At 46.1% G+C, this 25845-nt stretch overlaps 1 protein-coding gene and 1 long non-coding RNA gene across 4 annotated transcripts in view; one reads left to right on the plus strand and one right to left on the minus strand.

Moving 5' to 3' along the window:
• The window catches only part of LOC138912471 (uncharacterized), a 243488-nt gene that overhangs the window by 168940 nt on the left and 48703 nt on the right, over positions 1–25845 (plus strand). Inside the window, exon 3 of one of the 3 annotated variants that reach the window (XM_070213380.1) lies at positions 7962–8106. The exons of the other annotated variants lie outside the window; for them this stretch is intronic. Coding sequence (XP_070069481.1) covers positions 7962–8091 — 130 coding nt within the window. The 3' untranslated portion in view covers positions 8092–8106. Of the gene's footprint in view, positions 1–7961; positions 8107–25845 lie in introns of those variants that run through there. 3 annotated transcript variants of the gene reach the window in all.
• The window catches only part of LOC138912474 (uncharacterized), a 199026-nt gene that overhangs the window by 46185 nt on the left and 126996 nt on the right, over positions 1–25845 (minus strand). The window lies entirely within an intron of this gene.

Below are 25845 nucleotides of genomic sequence, written 5' to 3' on the forward strand. Positions count from 1 at the left end.
CGTAGAGCAGATATGCTGGGCTATATTCAGTTGACTCTGATCTGCTACTGTTGATTGCCAACGATATTTCAGGTAGCCAGTCGTCCCATCTTGTGTGCTCTGTTCCCGAGAATTGTGCGATCATTGTTTTAATCGTCCGGTTTGCCCTTTCTGCCGGGTTTTCTTGAGGGGTGTATGGGGCTGTCAGCTGGTGAGCAATTCCCCATTTCTGTAGCTGTGCCTTGAACTTGTTGCTAGTGAATTGCACCCCATTGTCCGAGATTATTTTTTTTGGTGTTCCGAACCTGGATATGACCTGTTCCCTTAGTACCTTTAGTACGATATCTGTCGTTGCTTTCCGGACGGCTGCAATTTCTACCCATTTTGTGAACTTGTCGAACATCACTAGCAACATGTTGTTACCGTGGCTGGATCTCGGTAGTGGGCCCACGAAATCTATGCATAGGGTTTCCCAGGGTACTTTTGCTATTTCTGACAACATTTTCCCTGCTGCTTGTTGCTGAGATGTTTTGTAGCGTTGGCACGTTTCGCAGCTTCTCACATGCTGCTGTATATCTCTGTGCATTCCTTGCCAGTAGTATTGTGCCATTATCCGGTGTTTTGTTTTTCTCACCCCTAGGTGGCCTGCTGTTGCTTCGCTATGGTTTTCTCGAAGTACTCGCTCTCGTTGTTTTTTAGCCACGCATAGTTTCCATGGCTGTGTGTCCTCGTCTGCAGCCCATGACGGTATATGCCTATATAGCCTTCCGTTAATTATCGCGTAATCTGGCCATGATTCGGGGTTTTTTTCTAAGTCTATAACTTTCCGTTTAATCCAGACGTCTTCTTCGATTTCGGCTCCGTGGGCTTCTTCTTCTGGCATTCTGGACAATGCGTCCGCCACGACATTGAGCTTTCCTCTGCGATAGCGAATCTCGAACGAGTATGGCTGCATTGCCAACGCCCATCTGGCGATCCGTCCTGATGGGCTCTCTATCGAGTTAAGCCACTTTAGCGCCTGATGGTCCGTGATGACTATGAAGTGGTAACCTTCCAAGTACATCCTCATCTTCTGGATGCCCCAGTGGATTGCCAGGCATTCCTTTTCGGTTGCTGAGTAGTTCTGTTCCGTCTTTGTGAGTTTCCGACTGGCGTACGATATCACGTGCTCGCCGTCTTCGTCTTCTTGAGTAAGGACCGCTCCTAGTCCGCAGTTGCTGGCGTCTGTCTGGAGTAGAAAAGTTTTCCCAAAATCTGGGCAGGCCAGAACTGGTGCTTCCGTTAGTGCCTTTTTTAGGTGTTGCGTTGCCTGTTCTGCCTCCTCGCTCCATTTGAACTTCGTGTCTTTTTTCACTAAGTTATATAGTGGTTGTGCCAGTTCCGTGAAGTTTGGGACGAATCTTCTGTACCATGAAGCTACTCCCAGAAAGCTGTGTACTTGCTTCGTTGTCTGTGGGCTTGGCATGTCTAGGATCGCGGCTATTTTTCCCGGGTCCGTGTGTATCCCCCTTGCGCTAACCACATGGCCTAGGTACTTCAGCTCTTCCTTGAAGAAGTGACATTTCTCTGCGTTTATCTTCAAATTTGCTTTGCGTAGTCGGCTCATTACTTCCTGTAGTTTTCCCATGTGTTCCCTTTTGGTACGCCCGATGACCACTATATCGTCCAGGTATGCGAATGCAAAGGGTTCCATCTCTGGTCCTATGACTGAGTCCAGAGCTCTTTGAAACGTGGCTGGTGCTGTGTGTAGTCCGAAGGGCATTACCTTCCACTGATACAGCCCGCGCCCAGGTACGGTGAACGCGGTGAACTGTTTGCTTCCTTTATCCATCGGTATTTGCCAGTAGCCACTTTTTAAGTCTAGTGTACTTATATATTTGGCCTCTCGTAGTTGGTTGAGTATGTGGTCCATACGGGGTACTGGGTATGCGTCACGTTCTGAGTGCTCGTTCAGCTACCTGTAGTCTATGCAAAGTCTCCATTCTTTGTTTTTCTTCTCTACTAGTACTACTGGTGAGCTGTAAGCGGAATGCGAGGGTTCGATGAGATCCTGAGCCAGAAGCTCGTCCACTTGTTTGTTTATTATTTCTTGCATGGCTGGGTTTCGAGGATAGTACCTTTGTTTGATTGGGCGATCGTGCTTCACGAAGATCCTATGCGTGGCAATATGGCTGACTCCCTTGACTTGACTCATCATTTCCAACTCTTTTTTAAGGGTTTCTTGTACCTCTGCTTCCGTTAGATCGCCTGTCGCTAGTGATCCGATGCCGTGACTCTTCTTTTTCCTCGTTCTGCTTTTATTTCTTTTGTTCCTGTTCATTTCCGCTGTGAGTCCTCCGCATTGTAGTGTCGCGTCGCATTGTTCCAAGAAATCTATCCCCAGCAGAAGGTCGCCGATTACCTCTTCGAGGATTAGCAGCGTTGTTGTGCTTGTTTTGTTTCCGAGTTGTATTGGAACTTCTAGTGCTTCTGTGACCGTTCTGTTTGTTCCGTCTGCTAGTCTAATGGCTTCGGTTACTTGTTTTTCCGTCCCATGTCTGGCTATTCTGCTGGCTAGTTTCCTGGCGATGAAACTTCTTGTGGCTCCTGTGTCTATGGCCCCGCGAACTCTTGTGTTGCCTATATTCACTTGAGCCAGTAATCGTCGGCCGTTGAAGTTTATTGCTGTTGCGGGTGTGGTGTTTGCCCTGGGTGCCCGCTCTGATCCCATGGGCCTCTGGCGTTTCCCGACGTTTCGTTCCGGCGACAGCAATGGATCGTTCGTATTCCATCCTGTCCGCATATCCAGCAGAATATTCTTGGCGTATTGTTGCACTGCTGTCCTCTGTGTCCCTCTTCTTTGCACCTTGAACATCTATTATTCATATTGAATGATCGAGTTATTCCTCTGCTCAGTGCTTGTGGGGGTTCCTGGGGTCTCCATTGGTTTCTCGTTTGTCTCCCGGAATTTCCCGGTTGCTGCCGTTGTGTCCAGTGGCTTTCCGGCGTGTGTTGTGGTGCGCGTTCCTGTGGTTGGAGGGCCTCGAATTCCTCTGCCAACTGTAAGTATTCCGCTAGGGTTCGGCATTCCCCTCGTTTAGCATACTTTTTGAACTCCACTCGACTGTTTCGGTAGACCCACTCTAGTTTCTTTTCCTCCGTGAGCGTGGTAAATCTCATGATTTTACGAAGTTCCCGTGCGTAGTCCTTTGCTGGCTCGTTTGAACCCTGGTGCCTGCGTGTTATGTTTTCCATCGCTTTCTCTTCGGAGTCCGCCGGTCTGTAGTATCCCAGGAATTCTGTCTTGAAGCTTTTCCATGATGGCATTGGAATTGGGTGGGTATGCCACCAGTCCAAGGCACAGTCTCTGAGCAAAATCACCATAGCTCCTGCTGCTTGGTCGAGCTCTATCCCATAGGCCCTTGCCAGCTCTTCCGTTCTACAGATGAATTCTGTCGGGTCGCCCGTGCCATCATAAAATTCTCCCCAGCTACGTATTACTCCCATTGTGGCCACTTTGTCAGTCTTCCTGGGTTCGGGTATCGACTTTCCGCTGCTTGTCGCTTGTGTGTCTGGTATTTGTAGCAAGTTTGGGGTTTTCTCGCTGATGTGTTGCTCCGTGTTGGATGTCCCCTTAGCCCCTTTCGGTTGATTCCCTGATCCGTCGGGTGCTGGTGATGGGGTCCTTGCGTGTTTTTGTGCCAGTTCTAGGAGGCGTATGATGGTTTTTTCGCTGTGGTCACCGTTCTTTATGAACTCCGACATTTGTTTTCGCATGTCTTCGCACAGTGTTTCTGGCTCGATGTCAAATTCCATCAGATAGGTTTCCAGTTGTGTTTTATTACAATTGGAGATCCAGCTTCTAGTTAGCTTGTCTGCCATTTTATCTGTGATTTGTTGAGGAAGAGGGTAAACGATCTTTGTGGTGTTTGAGGTTTCTGTCTATTTGTCTTCAATCTGTTCGGGCGCCACTGTAACGACCCTGTTTTGGGAGGCGGTATAGCTCGCCGTGGTCAGGGTTCGAGACAGATATTTCTATTTCCTCTATAGATCGGTTTACCTCCCTTGCCCCAAGAATGACACAGAGGGATAGAACTATAAAGTAGGCGTGTATTTCGTAGTAATTGTACAAAAGTAGTGTTTTGTCGGGTGATGACGTATACGTGAGTTGAGACTGCTTGCTTCGTTGGTTCAGCGCTCCGGAAGGGCCGAGTGGTGAACTACTTGCGGTCGGGATGTGATGCTACAGGAGCGTGTGTGAGGAACTGCTTGCCGTCGTGGGTCCGATGTTCCGGAAACGAGTGTGATGAACTGCTTGCTGTCGTAGATCTGGGAGCGTGTGTGGAGATCTGCTTGCCGTCGTAGATCCGTTGCTCCGGAAGCGAGTGTGATGAACTGCTTGCTGTCGTAGATCTGGGAGCGTGTGTGGAGATCTGGTTGCCGTCGTAGATCCGGGAGCGTGTGTGGAGATCTGCTTGCCGTCGTAGATCTGTTGCTCCGGAAGCGAGTGTGATGAACTGCTTCGCGGTGTGTCCGTGACGCTATAGAAGCGTGTGAGATGAACTGCTTCGCGGTGTGTCCGTGACGCTATAGAAGCGTGTGAGACGAACTGCTTCGCGGTGTGTCCGTGACGCTATAGAAGCGTGTGAGAGGGACTGCTTCGCGGTGTGTCCGTGACGCTATAGAAGCGTGTGAGAGGGACTGCTTCGCGGTGTGTCCGTGACGCTATAGAAGCGTGTGAGATCGAGTCGGCGCTGCGGGGTGGGCCGAGTGATCGTGTTGACGTCGTAGATGGGCCGAGTGGTCGCGTTGACGCGGCGGATGGTCGGGTTGTCGCGTTGGCGCTGCGGGCGGCCGAGTGACCGTGTTGGCGCTGCGGGTGGCCGGGTTATCGCGTTGGCGCTGCGGGCGGCCGAGTGAGAACTGCTTCGTCGTGCGTATGTCGTGTACGTCGTGTACGTCGGGTTTGTAGTGTTCTGGGTCGTTGGGAACGATCTACTTGGATTTCTAGTGGGATTCGGGAATGTAGGGCATCGTTAGTTTCGGCTGCCGGGCATCGTTAGTTTTCTTTCGACCTGCCGTTTCTACATCCGTTTCGTTTCTGGGTCGGAAGCCGGAAACGTGACGTCTGGGGGAACTCACTGAGGTGGGCCTGTATTACGTAAACCGGGCCGCCTCAGTGATCACGACTGGGTCTGGGCTGATTTCAGGGAAACCACACCGGGACGCCAGTGATCCTCACCAGGTCGTAGAGCCGATTTAAAACCGCACTCTTACGGATCCTCCACCAATACCAAGACTATCTACCAGAACACTTACCCGGATATTTCTCCTTGTTGCTGATGTTTCCTCGAAGATCGTCGGAACGCAAGTGACTCATCTGGGGTCTTGCCTCTGCTTATATAGGCCCCGTTGAGTGTGCCCAGAGCGGTCGATGTTGAGAATACCGCTATCGATAACTCGTTATCGGTTCCTCAATATAGCGATGGTACTAGGTTATCGAAGTATCGTAAGGGTTAGTGTGGCCAGACCTGGTAGTTGTTTATCGATATGTTAGTGTGACCAACGTATCTGTTTGGGCGCGCGGTTTGAACGTGTGCGCTTTTTGGCGCGTATTTTGAATGTGGTGCGGCGTAGTGAGAATAAAAAAGATAGATGTGTTTTTGGAATGTTCTTTTTTTATTATTTGTGACGTCGGGTCGTCACAAGTTGTATTCCTTTTGAAAATACCCGTCGAATGAGGGGTCATTTGTCAAAATCCGACGCTCCGTTCAAAAGTTATTCAAAAGTTTGTCAGTTTGTCAGTTTGTCCAAAACATGTTTCTTAAGTTTTGAAAATTTAATATGACGTTCATCCCATCGATATAAAAAACTTTTGTTCTACCACTTTTGGAAAAACTCGCTAGTTTGGCGGGAAAACAGCTATAAATAGCTAAAATTCGGAAAACCGTAACTTCTATACTACTAAAGCTACAGACTTGTGCTGCATCTTGTTTGAAAGGTATTTTTAAATGTTATAAACGCCTTCTATATGCAATTTGTGTAAATGTAATAATTAAAAAGATATAAACAAAAGACAATTTTTTAAAACTTTTTTTTTAGCTTTTTTTTATTTTTCTGAAAAACGGCTCTAACGATTTTCTTGAAAACTTTAAACTGTATAACCCTTGAGATTCCTTAAATTTTGGTATATAACACATTACTGTAAAAAGTCACGTTTAAAAGTAATTTTTATACGAAAATAGCCACTTTTGCCAGCTCGAACAACTAAAGCTTCCTGAGTATTGAATTTTGTGTGAGGGTATCCGAACTGTATTTTAGGGTCATGGAATCAGTAAATTTGCACTTAAGAGTTCCATATAGGAATCTTTTGTTCTACGACTTTTGGAAAAAGCCGCTACTTTAGCGGGAAAAAAGCTAAAAATGGCTAAATTTCGTTAGTTTGTAAGTTCTACACTACTAAAGGTACAGACATGTGCCATACCTCGTTTAAAAGGTATTTTGAAATACTTTTTAACTTAATTTGTTTAAATACAATGGCTTACAAATTATGATTGACCAATTTAAATTTAAATGTATATATTAGCTCCTATGAGAGCAAATGTAAACAAACAAAAACTTCTGATATCAAATAAAAAGACCTCTTAACGAGGTAAAAAACTAGTGACGCTCGCACCTTCAACATACAAAAGTTCTGATATCAACATTTGTGACGAAAAATTATTACACTCGTCATTAAATAGACTTTCTAATATTTTTTTATTCGGCACGCTGCAATAGAAAATGCCTGTGAAGGGAAAAAGGCTGGAATAGTTTGCTAGGGCCGGCCGAATGAGAAAATATTAGAAAGTCTATTTAATGCCGAGTGTAATAATTTTTCGTCACAAATGTTGATATCAGAACTTTTGTATGTTGAAGGTGCGATCGTCACTAGTTTTTTACCTCGTTAAGAGGTGTTTTTATTGTATAAGTTTGTATACAAGGCCTCTTCCCGGAGGTCAGAAAGGAAGACCGCGGAGTTATAAGATGTGTTGATAACTGATTTATTGTGAGCTTGGTACACGGTTATATACTACTTGGAGTTGAGGAAGTTAAGTGTAAAGAATAGTGGAATGGGTTGTATTCTGGAGTAGGTCAGTATGTTTTGACTATGGGAGCTGTTAGCGTAGTTGGATCGGCTGACACTGCAGAATGTGCTGACCGCTTGGCGGGTCAGTGAGACATCGAGTCAACCGTTGACATTGACTATGTAGAATATGCTGATCAGCACTTATTATCTGCCGTGGGTGCAACTGGACGCCTGGTACTGTTACCAAACTGTAGTTGTAGTACTGCTTGATTTGTTGGTAGTTGGTCTTGTTGAGCAACATTGAGACCAAACAATCTCCCCCCCCCCCATTGAGGGGTACCCTCAATTAAGGCGTGATGTCGGTCACCTTATGTAGCATTGTATGATGCCGTTGCTGGCAGACTCGACAGTTGAATGATGATTTACAGACTTCGACCTTATGAGCTGTAGACAAGCAATTTGTGCATCCTCCTACTTGAATAATAACTTGGCGCCGCGTTTTAGGATCCATTTCTTGAAAACGGATACAAGCCCTTATGTAATGTGGTCCTAGGTGACAAATCTTGCAGCTCTCTTCGTTGTTGACTGATGGATTGCGGAGTGTTGTTGTAGGTTGTGCGTTTATCGTCTCAAACAGGCAAGCGCGGCGCTCAATAAACGTCAGTACACTCATTAAGACTGGAATTTCAGTTGGTGCATCGGCTGAATTTTCCAGTGCGGCTAGGCTCTCATGGTCTAGTTTTTTTCTGTTAAGAAAACTAAGGATTGGATCCCATGATTTAGTGCTGATATCGAGATTTTTGAGTGTGCTTAAAGTCTTCTGCACTGTATCGTGTAGTGCTCGAAGCTGTTGTGCAGTCCCGTTGATGGGCATGTGATCGATTATTTTTCCTATTGCAGCAAACACTAATATTATGCCGTTTTGGTACCTCAGTTTTAGTCTTTTCCAGGTGTCCTCATATCCAGCTTGTGAGAAGGCTTGTGAGGAGTTGAATAACTCATCACAAATAGCAGCAGCTAGAATAACGGATGGCCGGCAGCATAGCAGTTACGCGGCAAATTAGCGTAGTAGCGGCGCGGCGAAGAGAGTTTGGAGACCGAGAAGTGTAGAAGAGAGTTTGGAGACCGAGAAGTGTAGAGTGAGAGTTCGGAGACTTCGAGGTCAAGAGAAAGAACTCTCACAAAGAGAGTTTGGAGAGTCATGGCGGAGAGTGAGAAAGTGGAGACTTCGCAGGCAGAGCCAAAGTGCCGTGGGTGCAAAAGGAAATAACGGAACTGCACCGGACTTTGGACTCTGCCGTGAACCTTGGACCAGGAGGATGAGTGCCACATCGCAGCAGCGGAGCGGCACACAGACGTGCCACATGCAAGAACAGAATCAGCGGGACGGCAGCAGCATGCAGAAGAACAATTTAAGGCCGTGCGTGAAGGACAAGTGGGTCAAACAGGGACCACGGACTTTGGACCTGGAGTGAAGAGATTCAGCGGGAAGAGCGCAAAAGGGAAATAACGGTTCCCGGAGGCCCTATATAAAGCCGCCGGGCGCTGGCAACTGGATCAGTCGATCACAAGGAATCAGTCCGTCAAGATCAGTCAAGATAGCAAGGTGAATAAGTCAGTCAATCAGTGCCAAGTAATCTACAAGTGAAAACACAAGTCAAGTCGTCGGAAGCAGCGCCGTGGGAGCCTACAAGGAGCAAGATCGCTACGTCGAGACGTTCGGGATTATATCATCAGGAATCTCCGAATTGAGACACAGGTAGCTGAGGTCCGGAGGGCATCATACGGCTAAGTCAAGGCAAACTGTTCCTACTCCTGTCCGACTAAAGCCTCGCATTGCGTCTGGCGTGTCCCTCAGAGTGAACAGACCGTTTGTCATCTCAAGGCGCTGTCCTAGAGAGAACAGGCCGTTGGTCATTTCAAGGCGCTGTCCTAGAGCGACTAGGCCCGTCGTGATTTCAAGGCGCTGTCCTAGAGAGAACAGACCGTTTGTCAGTTCAAGGCGCTGGCCTAGAAAGACCCACGGTTTTACGAGCCGTGACCGGCGTGTCCGTAACCCCAAGTACCAAAAGCCACGCTACGTTCAACCTCACAACCAGCGCATCCCGGAGCAGAGCATGGGACATCGAGCTGCACGGAAACGTCACGAACGAGCTAGCGGGTGAGGCCAGGATGGAACGTTCGTTTACACCAGGCGTAAAGCAAGGCGAAGCACTAGGGAGCCTCCAGGTGACCACCTAGACTGTTAGCGCGATCCGAGCAAAAGCCTAGTGGGACCATCCGGGACAAAGCCAGGGACAGGCGGTTGTGTGTCTGTCTATAGGCGTTGTCCTGTAGAGCGCAGCTCCTGTTCACCCTAGTCTGAGAACGGTGACGCTTCCCTAAGCCTACACGGCTGATCTCCTTGCGAGTCCGAGTCGCTACGTGTGGTCGACGAGTCAACGCATCGTAGCAGAACATCGCCGAGCGTCCACGGGGAGCTACAGGGAGCTACAAGACCGGAGCACGGAGTCAACGAGGAAGGCGGTCACCGAGGCGACGCACCGTCGTGGAGAGACGAGCATCACTAGGAGGCACCGAGGACCACGAGTGGCGACACCAAGGCCAACCGAGCCACCAAGCCCGCTGTAATCATACCCGCAATAAACCCAATTCGAACCCGTGAATTCTGTACTTTCTCACTGATCTATTGGGCGGTCACGTTTATATAAATTTGGTGGGACGAACACATAACTTCTCTGAGCTAGCCGCACGAATCTCGTAGCGAGCAGACCTACAAAATCAGTTCGTTACATCTGGCGCCCAAAACGTGATTGCCCCAGCAGTGAAAGCAACGTAAAGCAGAATGGGGAAGAAATGGATTTACCGCCTCAAGACAGAGGATTTTGCCTACGTCGCAGAGAGGCTAAACATCGGAAGGAAGAACAGACGACAAAAGGAAGGCATTGTCAGAATACTTTTCTGAGACGGAGAACGACCCGAAACATGCCGGGATCTGGGTCGAGCTAGAGGCAGCATACTCCGAGAAAACAGCCCCAAGCATTACATTGACTCCCGCCGAAGGGGAAGACCTATTGGCAAGCCTGAGCATCGACAACATGCAAAAGGAGGCACAGAAAAGAGTGCCGAGCCCGGAAAAGAAAGAGACAGAGTGCGTACAGAAAACAGCAGCACCGGTACGGACTCCGACTCCGACACCCAGCCAGCCAGATTATGCAAAGGTTGCGAAACAAGTCCGCGAATGGTCGTTTAAGTTCGACGGCATTGAGAAACCGTTCGAGTTTCTGGAGCAAGTGGAGTGGTCCGCAAATACATACGGTCTGGATTTGGATATGATTCCCCGCGCCATGCCAGAACTACTGAAGGGGAGGGCATTGAAGTGGTTCATCTCCAACAACAAACAGTGGCAAACCTGGGCGGAATTCATCCAGAGCTTTAACACATACTTCCTGTCGAGAGACTTTTTCTCCACACTTTCGGACAAAGTCAAGCAGAGGAAGCAAGGCTACGGGGAGACGTTTAAGGACTACATGATCGACATACAGGCAATGATGAGGCCACTTAATTATTCGCCGACAGAGGCCCTCAGCATCATCCGGCAGAACTGCACACCGAACCTAAAGATCGCCCTCAGAGCATACACAGTGGCAGACCTGGATACACACATGGACCTAGCCGACGAGTTTGAGGAACTGGAGAAGGAACGGGAGACATTTGCCCAGGAAAACAAATTCGCCACGGAAAAACCAGCAGCTCAGGCACAAACGATGTGGAGACGATGCGAGGACACTGGCGACCAGGAACCCCGTGGGAACAGTCAATGGATACAATCCCACCAACAGCAGGCAACCAACCCACCGTATGAACGCCAGCGGGCGCCGATACAACACCAACAGAGGCAACAAACCCTTTGTGGAGGCCACAAATCACAACGCAGAGACCACGGGAGAGCACCCACATCACAGACCCCCAGGAGGCCTGCCGAAAGTGCGGCGGCCACGGACACTGGGAACGCGGCTGCCGAAACCAGCGTTTGTTGTTCTGCTCGGTGTGCGGCAAAGTGGGTATCAGGAGCGTCGAGTGCTGCCAAGGAGCGGGAAATGGTCAGCGATCTCAGCCGCAGAGAGGCGGGCGGGGATCGCAAAATGCTACCTCTCCAAACTAACTGGCAGTCTGATCGAGGAGGAGCAGCAGTTGTCCGCAGCGGTAACGATTGGTGGAGGCACGTATAAAGCCACAATCGACACCGGGGCAACAGCGAGCTTCATAAGCGAGGAACTGGCGGACAGCCTGGCTGCCCTTGGAAAGATCACAAGAACAAGACGGCAAGTTAGGTTGGCAGACGGGAGATGCGGCGGAATCAATGCACAGCTGGAGGTAGAAATCGCATTCGGAAATAAGCGATTGACCATGAGCCTGCTGATACTACCAGGGGTAGTGGATTCGTTGGTGTTAGAATGGAATTTCGTCACGCAAGTCGGAACGGAGATAAGGTGTGCTGGACACGAAATAAAAATACCAGCCAGAACCCAACACAATGGGTGGCTCGAGGAAAAGCTATCAGTGGCAGTCATGCAAGAGACAACTGAGGACAACGACACAACGGAATTCCTGGAGAAAGAACTAGCGGACTTCAATACCATGACGGGAACATCAAACATGGCAGAGCACCAGATCACGATGAAGGACGACAAACCTATCAAGCAGCAATACTACCCCAAGAATCCAAAAGTTCAAGGGGAAATCAATGCGAAGGTAGACGAGCTCCTTCAAATGGGGTTCATAGAGCATTCAAAGAGCCCATACAGCTCCCCTATCGTGATGGTGAGAAAGAAGACAGGCAAGTGGAGACTATGCGTAGACTTCAGGCAGATCAACGCGAAGTCTGTAAAGGACGCCTACCCTATGCCCCGCATAAACTACATCCTAGATCAGCTTAAAAAGGCGCGGTACATAAGCAGCCTGGACCTGAAGGATGGATACTGGCAAATCCCACAGGAAGAAAGCAGCAGGCAATACACGGCTTTCACAGTGCCAGGCAAAGGGCTATTCCAGTGGAGGGTAATGCCGTTTGGTCTACACTCGGCGTCCGCAACGTTCCAACGAGTTCTGGACCAAGTAATCGGACACGAAATGTCACCGCATGCATTCCCCTACCAAGATGACATCATAGTGATCGGACGCACGCTGGAGAAACACACAGAAAACCTAAAAGAAGTGTTCCGACGCCTAAAGGAAGCAAACCTCAGGATTAACCCGGTAAAGTGCCAATTTTTCAAGAAAGAGCTGCTGTACCTAGGACACCGAGTGACTAGCGAAGGAATAGGTACAGATCCGGAGAAAGTAGCGGCCATCGCCGATCGCCCAGGCAATACCTGGGAGTAGCGTCGTGGTACCGCCGATTTGTGCCAGATTTTGCCAAAATAGTCAAACCATTGAATGACTTATTACGCAAAGGCAGTAAATGGGAATGGACACAGAGCACCAGATGGCGTTCGAGGAAGTTAAGGCTAGACTTGCAGATCCGGTATTAGCATGCCCGGATTTCAACAAAACGTTCACCCTGCAAACGGACGCCAGCGATTACGGCATCGGAGCGATATTAACCCAAGACACGGAAAGAGGGGAGAAGGTCATATCCTATTCAAGCCGGACGCTCTACAGCGCTGAGAAGAACTACTCAACGACAGAATAGGAATGCTTGGCAATTGTCTGGGCGATCCCGGACTACGTTATGGAAGGCTAGAATCTGTACAGAAGCATACCACATAGAGCGGGCAGTGAGGATGTTGTTACATGGAAGATGTGCGTCCCAAGAGCTCTACGGGAAACGGTGCTGAAAGAAAACCACGACTCACCAGCAGCTGGGCACGTAGGAAGCCGAAGTACAATAGCTCGACTGGCAGCCCGATACTACTGGCCAGGTATGCATAGAGACGCCAGAGCCCACGTAAGGAAATGCGAAACCTGCATGAGATTCAAGCCGAATCAAATGCAGGCGGCGAGCAAAATGCTAACCCAAGTGCCAGAAGAACCATGGGCAACAGTATGCGCGGATTTCGTTGGACCCCTACCACGATCGAAGCACGGCAATTCAATGTTACTAGTGCTCATAGACAGGTTCTCTAAATGGACGGAACTAGTGCCGCTACGCAGTGCGACAGCCGAATCGCTTAAGAAAGCGTTTAGGGAGCGTATAATCGCAAGGTATGGGGCCCCAAAGGTGGTCATAACGGACAACGGAGTGCAGTTTGCGAGTCGCATTTTCAAAAAATAGGACGGTCAAAACAATGATTGCTCAGTTCGCAGGACGAGATCAGAGAACGTGGGACGAAAAGTGGCCTGAGATCATGCTGGCCGTCAACTCAAGCATATCGGAATCCACTGGATACACCCCATCGTTTCTTTCCCAAGGCAGGGAGCCACGACTACCGAGCGCCCTATACGACAAAGAAACCTTAGGCACCGGACGAGCCACGGAAACCCCGGATGAAAAGCCCAGAAACTAAAGGAGATCTTTGAGATCGTAAGGCGGAATCTGGAGAAGGCCTCCCAGGACCAGGCTAGGTATTACAACCTAAGGAGGAGGCAATGGACGCCGGCGGTGGGCGACGTAGCCTGGGCCAAAGAACACCACCTGTCAAAAGCTGCAGAAGGGTTTGCCGCAAAATTGGTACCTAGGTACGACGGGCCCTACCAGGTCGTAGACTTCGTCTCACCGGTGATCTGCAAAATACGGAACGTAAACACAAAGAAAGAACGGACCATACATGTAGGCGAGCTCAAACAGCAACAAACACAAGACACAAACGATCAACAGCATCAGGCAGACGCAACCGAGAAACAACAACATTGAAGACCCAATGGACCATCCGAGGAAACGCCAGGAAACAGCCGAGGACAAGCCAGGGAACTGCCGAGGAAACTCCATGGACCATCCGAGAAAACGCCAGGAAACAGCCGAGGACACGCCAGGGAACCGCCGAGGAAACTCCATGGACCATCCGAGGAAACGCCAGGAAACAGCAGAGGACACGCCAAGGAACCGCCGAGGAAACTCCTGGAAACGGCCGAGGAAACGCCAGTGAATTGCCGAGGAAACTCCAGGGATACGCCGAGGCAACGCCAAGGATACCAGAATACACAAGGACACACAGTACAGGCAGAGGGACAACACCAAAGGAAAAAAAAAATATGCGCGGAAGACCTACTCTTCTTATCCCGAAGAAAGGGGGGAGACGGTACAGCTTTGGGGGTATATCGTAGCCAGCTGAGCACTCCGAACAGAAAACAAGCACAACCAAATCACCGGAAAACCCTGAAATGCAAACAAAAGTGAGTGCCGGTCCAGCTAAATTGGCAACTCACCACGGGTAAACAAACCCTTATTCTGACAGAGCGCGACAACCTACGGTGCAGCCGCAGCCGAACCTGTTAGGGGCATTGACCTAAAAACCCAAGGGCAAAGAAGGGCATAGTTGCAGCATCTGAAAAGAGAGGGATGAATAAGGAAAGAAAACACAAAAATAAATCCAGTAAAATCGGCACTTACAGAAAATTGTGCAAATTCACCATGTACTAGGGACGGGGCGCCTCGATAAGGCGGTCGATTGGCACTGGACGATAGTGCGATCGATGGGCACAAGCTAAATGGAAATATCATGGTGAATATCGCTGCGATCAGGTGGAAACGCTACACCTGCGATATCGATAGCGGATGATATCAATAGATTATGAATATCGGTTCCGAGCGGAACCAGATCAGAGATCGTCGCGGGAAATTCAAACTACGTGCCCGCTGGCATATCGATAGCCGATGGTTATCGATGCCCAGTGGCACCAGATGGAGGATCGGCGCGGGAGTTTCAAAATTGCTGCAGAGATGCCGACTTGCGCCGTAGAAACTCTTTGAGTTGAAAGCGTCGAGGAAGCGTCGAGGGAGCAACGATGGAGCAGCGGGGGAGCGCCGAGGGAAGCGGCAGAAGCAGCGCAAGGACTCAATAGCTAGGATACACAAGTCTTCTTTAAAAATTTCCCGAAGTAAGGGGGGAAGGTGAGGAGTTGAATAACTCATCACAAATAGCAGCAGCTAGAATAACGGATGGCCGTCCGCTTAGCAGTTACGCGGCAAATTAGCGTAGTAGCGGCGCGGCGAAGAGAGTTTGGAGACCGAGAAGTGTAGAAGAGAGTTTGGAGACCGAGAAGTGTAGAAGAGAGTTTGGAGACCGAGAAGTGTAGAGTGAGAGTTCGGAGACTTCGAGGTCAAGAGAGAGAACTCTCACAAAGAGAGTTTGGAGAGTCATGGCGGAGAGTGAGAAAGTGGAGACTTCGCAGGCAGAGCCAAAGTGCCGTGGGTGCAAAAGGAAATAACGGAACTGCACCGGACTTTGGACTCTGCCGTGAACTTTGGATCAGGAGGATGAGTGCCACATCGCAGCAGCGGAGCGGCACACAGGCGTGCCACATGCAACGACAGAATCAGCGGGACGGCAGCAGCATGCAGAAGAACAATTTAAGGCCGTGCGTGAAGGACAAGTGTGTCAAACAGGGACCACGCAAAAGGGAAATAACGGTTCCCGGAGGCCCTATATAAAGCCGCCGGGCGCTGGCAACTGGATCAGTCGATCACAAGGAATCAGTCCGTCAAGATCAGTCAAGATATCAAAGTGAATAAGTCAGTCAATCAGTGCCAAGTAATCTACAAGTGAAAACACAAGTCAAGTCGTCGGAAGCAGCGCGGTGGGAGCCTACAAGGAGCAAGATCGCTACGTCGAGACGTTCGAGCTGCTCGGAAACGTCACGAACGAGCTAGCGGGTGAGGCCAGGGTGGAACGTTCGTTTACACCAGGCGTAAAGCAAGGTGAAGCACTAGGCAGCCTCCAGGTGTCCACCTAGACTGTCAGCGCGATCCAAGCAAGAGCCTAGTGGGACCATCCGGGACAGAGCCAGGGACAGGCGGTTGTGTGTCTATAGGCGTTGTCCTGTAGAGCGCAGCTCCTGTTGACCCTAGTCTGAGAACGGTGACGCTTCCCTAAGCCCACACGGCTGATCTTCTTGCGAGTCCGAGGCGCTACGTCTGGTCGGCGAGTCAACGCATCGGAGCAGAACATCGCCGAGCGTCCACGGGGAGCTACAGGGAGCTACAAGACCGGAGCACGGAGTCAACGAGGAAGGGGATCACCGAGGCGACGCACCGTCGTGGAGAGACAAGCATCACTAGGAGGCACCGAGGACCACGAGTGGCGACACCAAGGCCAACCGAGCCACCAAGCCCGCTGTAATCATACCCGCAATAAACCCAATTCGAACCCGTGAATTCTGTGCTTTCTCACTGATCTATTGGGCGGTCACGTTTATATAAATTTGGTGGGACGAACACATAACTTCTCTGAGCTAGCCGCACGAATCTCGTAGCGAGCAGACCTACAAAATCAGTTCGTTACAGGCTGTATCTGATATTCCCCACCAAATTAAGGAATCTTGATTGGTGGGAGCGATAGATTTAGGCTCATTTGAGCGTCGTTTTCTCGAAGTAAGGTCATTTCATATTCTTCGTATAATGCCCTGAATCGGCCTATTTCTGCTTCGGCGGCGGCCCACAGTGTAAGATTTTGCCAATCTAGCGGGACTTTTAGCAAAAGTTGAACTATTTTTGAGGTCGATGAGCTTTAAGCAGCAGTTTTAGAAATGTTCAACTATTACGAAAACAGGCACAAAACAAAACAAACAATTTTTTTTGGAAGATAACGGTTTTTAAAGTTGGACTTGTGAGGGTGCGATTTTTAGAAGACGTTATCGAGCGCTATACAACCCCTCTGGTAACCCTAAGTTAGCTAAGTTGGTAGGACCCATATTTGGTATTCGCCCCGAACAGCCTATACGGCAACCATGTGAACGTCAAACTTCCAACCATCGCAGCCAACTTCCCGTGCTTCCAGCGTTCTCTTTTCACAACCATTCGGCGAAGCCAGACGTAAAAATTAAATTGCTTATAAAAAGTGGTGATATAAGTGAAAAGAACTCTCGCGCTGGATAGCGACCATCTTCTGCAAGTCGACCTCGTCGTTTGCATCCAATCCCGGTTTAGTGTGGTGATATTAATAGGTATTTATTCCTAAAAGTTACCGAATACGATCGTCCCTAACCTAATCATCTGCAGATCGCCTAGCCAACGACAGGCAGCCCACGCGGCGTCCACGCCTGTGGCTTTTGCTGCTGTACAACAGAAAACCCAACCGCATTTGCTGCTGTACAACAGAAAACCCCAACAGTAGTTGCTGCCGAAGCCGTAGGAGCCACCTGCGGCAAATATCTGAAGGCTGCCAGCATCGGTCAAGTTGACGCCACGCTTTCGCATCCGCCAGCAGCTGCGCGTCCCACGACCAACACTCTGCTGTTGGAGGATTATTAAAACTCACATAATACTCGTAAAACCAACCAAATAAACCAGCTTATCGGAACAACAACAACATACAACCCTAGAATGTAATCCCGATTGAAACTTTCTTGCTTCCGACCGCTGGTCTGCCCACGCGGTTCGCATCGGCCTGCTGCACGCTGGTCACTTGGACATAGTTCGCTGGGCGTAGATTGGTCGTGCCACGTGATCCGAAGCGCCTCTAGCTTCTAACCTCGAGCGCCACGTGATCCGAAGCGCCTCTAGCTTCTTACCTCGAGCGCCACCTCGTGTGTTGCGACCCAGCGGATAACCTTTCGAGCAGCCAGATGAACTCCGTTTCAAGGACTAGATTACTGTAGGTATAAATTCCCTATTATTAGTACGATCAGGCGAGCTCTACGTTCATAATCTCTTGTATGAAGCCGCCCAATCATAGTCGTACATATCATCTAATTTACCTAACTTCTGGAAATTCCAAAACAGCACACCGTCATCTTCAGGCCTGTCGACAACGGAGGAAAGCAGCTGATTCGTGAGTACGGCCTAGCCGAGTTTTTATGAGTAAGCGATGATATGACCCCTACCGATTGATTTACCTTGATTATAAAAGCTAACCCAAGAGATTTGAACCGCAAAACCTATACTAGAGCTCTCTCAGTTTGAATTACATACTCGTTTATATATGTGGGAAAAGAAAGGAAAACAAGGAGTGGTCAAGTCTATAATAGCTCTGCCTAGCCATTAGACATTTACTTTAGTATATTTTCGTTAACATTACATTCAAATCTATTAACATAAACATATCCCTTGCAACTCTGCAAATATGTTACTATCGATACTGCACGAAAAGAATCATCGTAAAAAGTACTCGCTTTTTTGAATTAAATTAAAGAAGATGTAAAACACCAAAATCCTATTGTTTTTCCGTATGAATAAAAGTCATTAAACTTGTTTTCGTGTGGTAATTGAACTGTTCACCGGCAATCCTACAAAGTTGGTGTCAGAAGTGGGATTTACTTGGGAAAAAAACAGAGAAGCGACCGTGGCACAAAGATTCGTTAAAATCAGAGTGTGCGCATCAGCAACGAAGAGGCGTTTTACGCGGAGGAAAAGCTTTTAACTGGCAGATCGTGTACACCGGAGAGGTGTAGCAAGGTGCGCATCCAGCGCAAAGGTCCTGCAAGGAGGAAGGAGACATCGAAAACTTGGCTTTGGGAAAGCGCAAGTCTGATGAAAAAGCCTGAAAAAACAGCGAATTCTGGTGAAATAGCCTGAGAGTCAACGCCAACGTCATCGTCGGCACAGGGTGTGCATTGTTTTGCAGAAACGGAGAGTGAGCGAACCGAATCACTTATTTTGTATTTTCAAAGCTATAATATTATACAAAAATTCATTGTATTACCTAATCACTAAATTAAGTTCCAATATTCATTATAGTTTGTTAAATTGTTACCATTGTAAGCAGAGAGTAATAACGAGTACAGAATGCAGAGGGAAGAAATTTTAGCGTTAATCGTGAACGCGTTGAAGGAGCAATTATCATTGCTTAATTTAGCTACAAGCGGTAGAAAGCAGACAGACTACAACTTGTCAGCTGAGGTAGTTGAGGATGAGGAATCTGATTATGGGGATGCAACTTCAATGCATGACTCAAGATCTGCACCAGGCGAAGGTCGCAGTTCATTTACATTGCGCGATATAGAAGACTCCCTTTCTCAGTTCAATGGTTCGAGCCAGCCGTCTGTACACTGCTGGATCCAGGAGTTTGAAGATAATGCTGCAGCAGTCCAATGGAATAATCTTCAAATGTTTATTTATTCGAAGCAATTGTTAAAAGGCGCAGCTAAAATATTCATTCGAAGTCAGCCAGGCATTTCCAAGTGGTCTTCACTAAAGCGAGCACTAGAAGCTGAGTTCGGATCTGAAGTATCGGCAATTGAAGTAAACCGCATGCTGAAAAATCGACGAAAAGGCCCAAATGAGGATTACAAGGAGTATCTGTATTCGCTCATGGAAATAGGAAAGCCTGTTAATTTGGATGATGCCAGTCTTATAGAGTACTTCATCGAAGGTATACCCGACTCGAGAGGTAACAAAAGCAACTTGTATCAGGCCAGGACTCTGCAGGAACTTAAGGAGAAAATAAAGGTGTATGAGAAAATTCGTAGCAGTCGCCCTCAAGTGCTTAATACGGCTAAATCTTATAATACCAACGAAGACAAAAAGCCAGATGTGACCAAGCAGCATTTCAAAAAATGTTTCAAGTGTGGAGATCCTTCACATTTTGCAAAGGAGTGTAACAAGCCCATTAAATGCTACAGGTGCGAACAGCCGGGGCACAAGGCATCGAATTGTCCAGGTTCTAGGGTAGCTGAAACGAAGGATGGGAAAAGCGCCAACACAATGACGAAGCATGCTAGCAGCAGTGGCAAATGCATTTTTAAGGACATTTCCTGTAATGGCGTTCGATTTTCCGCTTTGATCGATACAGGCTGTGATCTCTGCCTTATCCGTGATGACGTGGTTGAGTTGCTAGGAAATATCGAGCTCGTTAATGAAAAGCACAGTCTGGTCGGCATTTGTAACAGCGAGTTAAATACGCTAGGCAGTTTTGTAACCCAAGTGGCGGTAGACAACGCTTGTTTGGACGTAAACATTCATGTTGCTAGCAGAAATGATATTAAGTATTCAGCAGTCATCGGGAATAGCATTTTGAAGCAAGTGGACTTGATATTCTCAGAGAAGTCCGTAAAATTTCGAGCAAAAGAGAACCATAACAGCCAGGAGTCCGTTACAACAGAGAAATCAGTTGAGCCAGAGCTAAATATATTTCAAGAATACCCTCAGGTGTGTCTGTTTGCTGAAAGTGAGGAGCCTGAGATCGACGTCGCTCACCTGGAGAGATCAATTGCTAAAACTGTCAGAGATTTGACAAACAACTACAAGCCAGAGAAGAGAAAGGACAGTCCCATACAAATGGAAATTTTGCTAAATGACGAATATCCAATCTATGAACGCCCTCGACGCATTTCACATGCAGACAAGTCGATCGTAGACAACCAGGTTGAGAAATGGCTATCAGAGAAGATTATCCAGCCAAGTTCATCTGAGTATGCCTCACCTGTTGTCCTGGTACCGAAAAAAGATGGCAGTAAGCGGCCTTGTTGCGACTATAGACGGCTAAACGCGAAGATTGCCAAGGATCATTTTCCGATGCCACTTATAGATGATGTCATTGACAGACTGCAAGGAAACAGCCTTTTCACAACACTTGACTTAGCGAATGGATTTTTCCATGTACCAGTTGAGCAAAACTCGAGAAAGTATACATCTTTCGTGACACATGCAGGGCAATTTGAGTTCTTATATGTCCCGTTTGGAATATCTAACTCACCAGCTGTATTTTCAAGATTCATTTATGCAATTCTACTGGATATGGTTCAAGACGGTACAGTCGTAACATACATGGATGATCTCATTATTCCCTCTAAGGATGTAAACGAAGGAATCCACAAGCTAGAGCGTGTCCTCAACCGAGCTTCAGAGTTTAATTTGAAAATTAAGTGGAGCAAATGTCAGTTTCTCAAGGGAAAGGTTGACTTTTTGGGTTATATTGTCGAAGGAGGAACTATAAGACCATCTGAAGCCAAAACGCAAGCAGTCAAGAACTTTTCGCTTCCACATGACCGTAAGAGTCTTCAGCGTTTCCTCGGATTAACATCCTACTTTAGGCGATTCATTGCAGACTTCGCGTTGAAGGCCAAACCACTTTCTGACTTGCTTCGTAAGGACATTCCATTCCGATTCGCCGACGAACAACTCGCAGCATTCGAACAGCTAAAAATAGCTTTGATATCTGCTCCGGTGTTACGTTTATATAATCAAAAAGCTCAGACGGAGATACACACAGACGCTTCTATGCACGGCTATGGAGAAGTTCTCCTGCAAAAAGATCCGGACGATCAACAGTTGCACCCCATACAATACTTAAGCCGAAAGACAAAGCCAGCTGAAGAGAAATACCACTCTTACGAACTCGAAGTGTTGGCTATAGTCGAAGCTTTGAAGAAATGGCGGGTCTATTTACTGGGGATAAAATTCAAGATCATTACCGACTGCAATGCATTCGCTTTAACGATGAAAAAGCGCGGCGAAATTCCTTTAAGAGTTTCACGTTGGGCATTGTTTCTCCAGGATTACGACTATGTCATCGAACATCAAAGTGGCAGCAAAATGAGGCACGTGGACGCCTTGAGTCGAGTTTCATGTCTAATGCTGGAAGACACTTTGCATCACACACTGCAGGAAGCACAGTCGCAGGATGAATGGGTTCGGGCAGTAATGGCAGCCCTTGAGAACAGCACGTATGATGACTTCTTCGTTAAGCATGGCATACTGTACAAGGATCCCATCAAAGAGTTGATCGTGGTGCCGACTCTGATGGAGGAAGAAATCATGCGCATGGCCCATAAGCAAGGACATTTCTCTGCAAAAAGAACTCAAGAGGCAGTTGTGAAGACATTTTACATACCGGATTTGTCGAAGAAAGTAATAAGAGTGGTCAAGAGTTGCGTCGAATGTATAATTTCTGAGGTCAAGGCAGGCAAAAAGGAAGGTTTCTTAACACCCATTAACAAGGACGAAAGGCCGTTGGAAACATATCATGTTGACCATGTAGGACCAATAGAGCAGACCAGCAAGAACTACAATTACATTCTCGTTGTGATCGATGCGTTTTCTAAGTTTGTCTTGCTTCACCCGACAAAAAATACAACGGCTGAAGGAGTTATTGATCGACTAACTCGTCAAGCGGCAGTGTTTGGAAACCCTAGGCGTATAATATCGGACAGAGGAGCAGCGTTTATTGCAAATACATTTAAACAATATTGTGACGAGAACGGCATACAGCATCTGATGATAGCTACCGGAGTTCCCCGGGGAAATGGTCAAGTGGAGCGGATCCACAAGATCGTGATCCCAATGTTAGCCAAGCTTTGTCAAGAAAAACCGTGTAGCTGGTATAAACAACTAGAGGTCGTACAGCAAGTGATGAACAGCACACGCCCAAGAAGCACGAGATTCTCACCTTTTAGGATATTGACAGGCGTTGAAATGAGAACAAACAAAGTAACGGAGCTGAACACATTCCTTGAAGACGCCGGTATAGAAGGATTGGACCAAGAAAGAGAGACCGTTCGTATGGAAGCGCAGGATAACATTGCCAAAATTCAACAGGAAAATCGTAGATCCTTTAACAAAGGTCGCAAGAAGGAGTTCACCTACAAAATCAACGAGCTCGTGGCCATAAAGCGCACACAGAACGGCACCGGCTTAAAGTTAATTGCTTTCTGTGAATTGAATTAAAGAAGATGTAAAACACCAAAATCCTATTGTTTTTCCGTATGAATAAAAGTCATTAAACTTGTTTTCGTGTGGCAATTGAACTGTTCACCGGCGATCCTACATATAATGAAATAAGCGCGATCAAATCCTGAAGTAATGAACTAGACTGTAACTTTAATTGACGGACATACCGCCGAAATCCAAATGTAATAAACGCGTGTCACGAACTGAATTTTGTATGAAAAATTAATGGAATCGTTTTTGTAATGAATTTTGGAGCCGAATCTCAGAAAACTTCCCCTGAAAGGAAGCTAAATATATTTTGTAATTTACCACGCATTTGAAATCAATATGGAGTAATTTTCTTTTGTAGGGGTACCTAAGTATCACACGTCGACTCTGAATTGGGTAGGATCACGCCATTTTCTCAGATTCTACAGGTTGGGTGGGCCAGGAAAAGGAGAACAACCACATCTTAGTTCTTCTGTCCAATTATATAAACGCGCCTTGAGAAATACTAACCTGGTTTAGAGTTCCTCGTATTCCTAACTGTCTACAACATTTGTTCATGTAGCGCCTATGTGGAAGCAGCCCCAAACGACCCACACCATTTTCCCTGAGCACGGCCGGAACCGTAAAGTAGACAGAGGGACTGCTGATGCATCACAATCGTGCACGTTACAGACTTTAGAAATGCAAGCAAAATTGCACTGGGAAGCGAGCAACAGTTGACAAAGTTTAGTCTTATCAATTGCATCGCGTGATCAGTGGGAGCAGCCAAAAGTTATTTTTCCCAGAAACTTTAGACAATTTTTATTGCCAAAAGTGCCAAAAAGTAAGTGTATTTTTTCGTGTTTCTGTTTTTTGGTGGAAAAAAACTTATATTATTCTATCCTATTCTATCCAACCAGAACATACATCCTTCACATTCATTCTGATTCAGAATCTAAAATAAAATCTTGCTCATATTTTGCCCAAAGACCTTCTATTTAGAAATGAGTGAAATAGGCCGTGCTGCATTTTTCGAGGTTTGGTCGAAAATATAAAAACCACTCAGCGGGACGCTCTTGTAAAGCACGCAGTGATGGTGTTTGGCAATGACATCGATCACTCCAAATTGAAATTACACTGTCTTTTGAGTTTCAAAACCGATTTGAGAAATCTAGGAGAGATAAAGTCAGGTTTTTTGCTCATAATGCAAGTGGCCTTCAGGTCACATTAAATGGCGAAGACTGTCGCATTGATGTCACTGCTTCAAACTCAAGTACAAGAGGGAGGTCACAAAAAGTCTTCTCTGAGTGTTGTCCTAAAACCAGGGACCGTAAATAATCATTATTTGAGATTTTTATTTTAAAAAGACTACTGTGATATTTTGTTTTAAACGTCAAAAATAACGTTCTTTTTACTCTTGTCCACAAAGTATATGTATTTCAACAAATCTGGAAAGCAAATTAATTGTTATTTGTTCATGTCTATAAAGTGCATAAAAACCAGTTAAATAATTGATTAAAACTTGTAAAAACCTCAGTAGGCCTTTTAAAATAAAAATCTCAAATAATGATTATTTACGGTCCCTGCCTAAAACACAAAAAAGGAAAAGCCAAGAATTGTTGCCTACGATAGATGAGGATCAATTGCTATCAGCTGCAGAACAGGCTTTGCGGCGGAAGGAAAACGGGATTCAGCTAAATTAATTAATGAATTACCAAATGCTCCCCCGTCCACGGGGACTATAATTAAGGAAGCTAAATTATCTTCTAATAACACTGCAAAACACCAGCAGATCAAGCACTTGCCCTTCTGATAGATAGTAAATTATCAATGCACCAGTACAATACCACAAAAATTGTCTGTCCAAAATTATATCCATGTTATGATCTCGTTAAGGAGTCAAAAATGTTATGCTATCCTACTGGTATAAAGGTAAGAGAATCCTATGCTGAAATAAGTTTACAATCCCTTATTGATCATACCGTAAAACGGCTGATAAGTGCTCAAGAATACATTTTTGAGTCACTGTCTCCACTAGACGATGTACACATAAAGTTTGAATTGTTACCATTTAATAAAATAAAATCTTAAAAATATAAAGTTCAAAGTTACAGCTAAAATCATGAGCATATAACCAAAATTCAACATTTAAAAAAAAAAAAAAAAACCAGGACGGAAGCTAACTTCGGCAAGCCGAAGTTATAATACCCTTGCAGATTTCACGAATGAAAACTTGACTAAAATAGCAACATGAATTAATAAACAACAAAATATTCTATAATTGAAAAAAAATAAAAATTAGATATAGATATAGATATAGATATAGATATAGATATAGATATAGATATAGATATAGATATAGATATAGATATAGATATAGATATAGATATAGATATAGATATAGATATAGATATAGATATAGATATAGATATAGATATAGATATAGATATAGATATAGATATAGATATAGATATAGATATAGATATAGATATAGATATAGATATAGATATAGATATAGATATAGATATAGATATAGATATAGATATAGATATAGATATAGATATAGATATAGATATAGATATAGATATAGATATAGATATAGATATAGATATAGATATAGATATAGATATAGATATAGATATAGATATAGATATAGATATAGATATAGATATAGATATAGATATAGATATAGATATAGATATAGATATAGATATAGATATAGATATAGATATAGATATAGATATAGATATAGATATAGATATAGATATAGATATAGATATAGATATAGATATAGATATAGATCGGCACGCGCTTTTACCCTGATCAAGGTATACGTAAAAGAATAAGATTCATGTCAAAAGCTCTTACACTGAGCGAAATATCTTCATTTTGTGAAAGCTAAATCCGATTGTTCCTATGGAAGCTATAGGATATAGACGTCCGATCGGGTCGGTTTTCAAACTTGATCTGCGTACACATGTTTTAGGACGACTGTGAAAGTTTCAAGGCGCTAGCTTTGAAAAAGGGTATAAAAAAAAGTTGCCTCCAAAAATTAAAAACAAAATTTTGTAAGTTGCCGAAAATT

The sequence above is a fragment of the Drosophila takahashii genome, chromosome 2R, assembly GCF_030179915.1.
Source record: "Drosophila takahashii strain IR98-3 E-12201 chromosome 2R, DtakHiC1v2, whole genome shotgun sequence".
Lineage (NCBI taxonomy): Eukaryota > Metazoa > Arthropoda > Insecta > Diptera > Drosophilidae > Drosophila > Drosophila takahashii.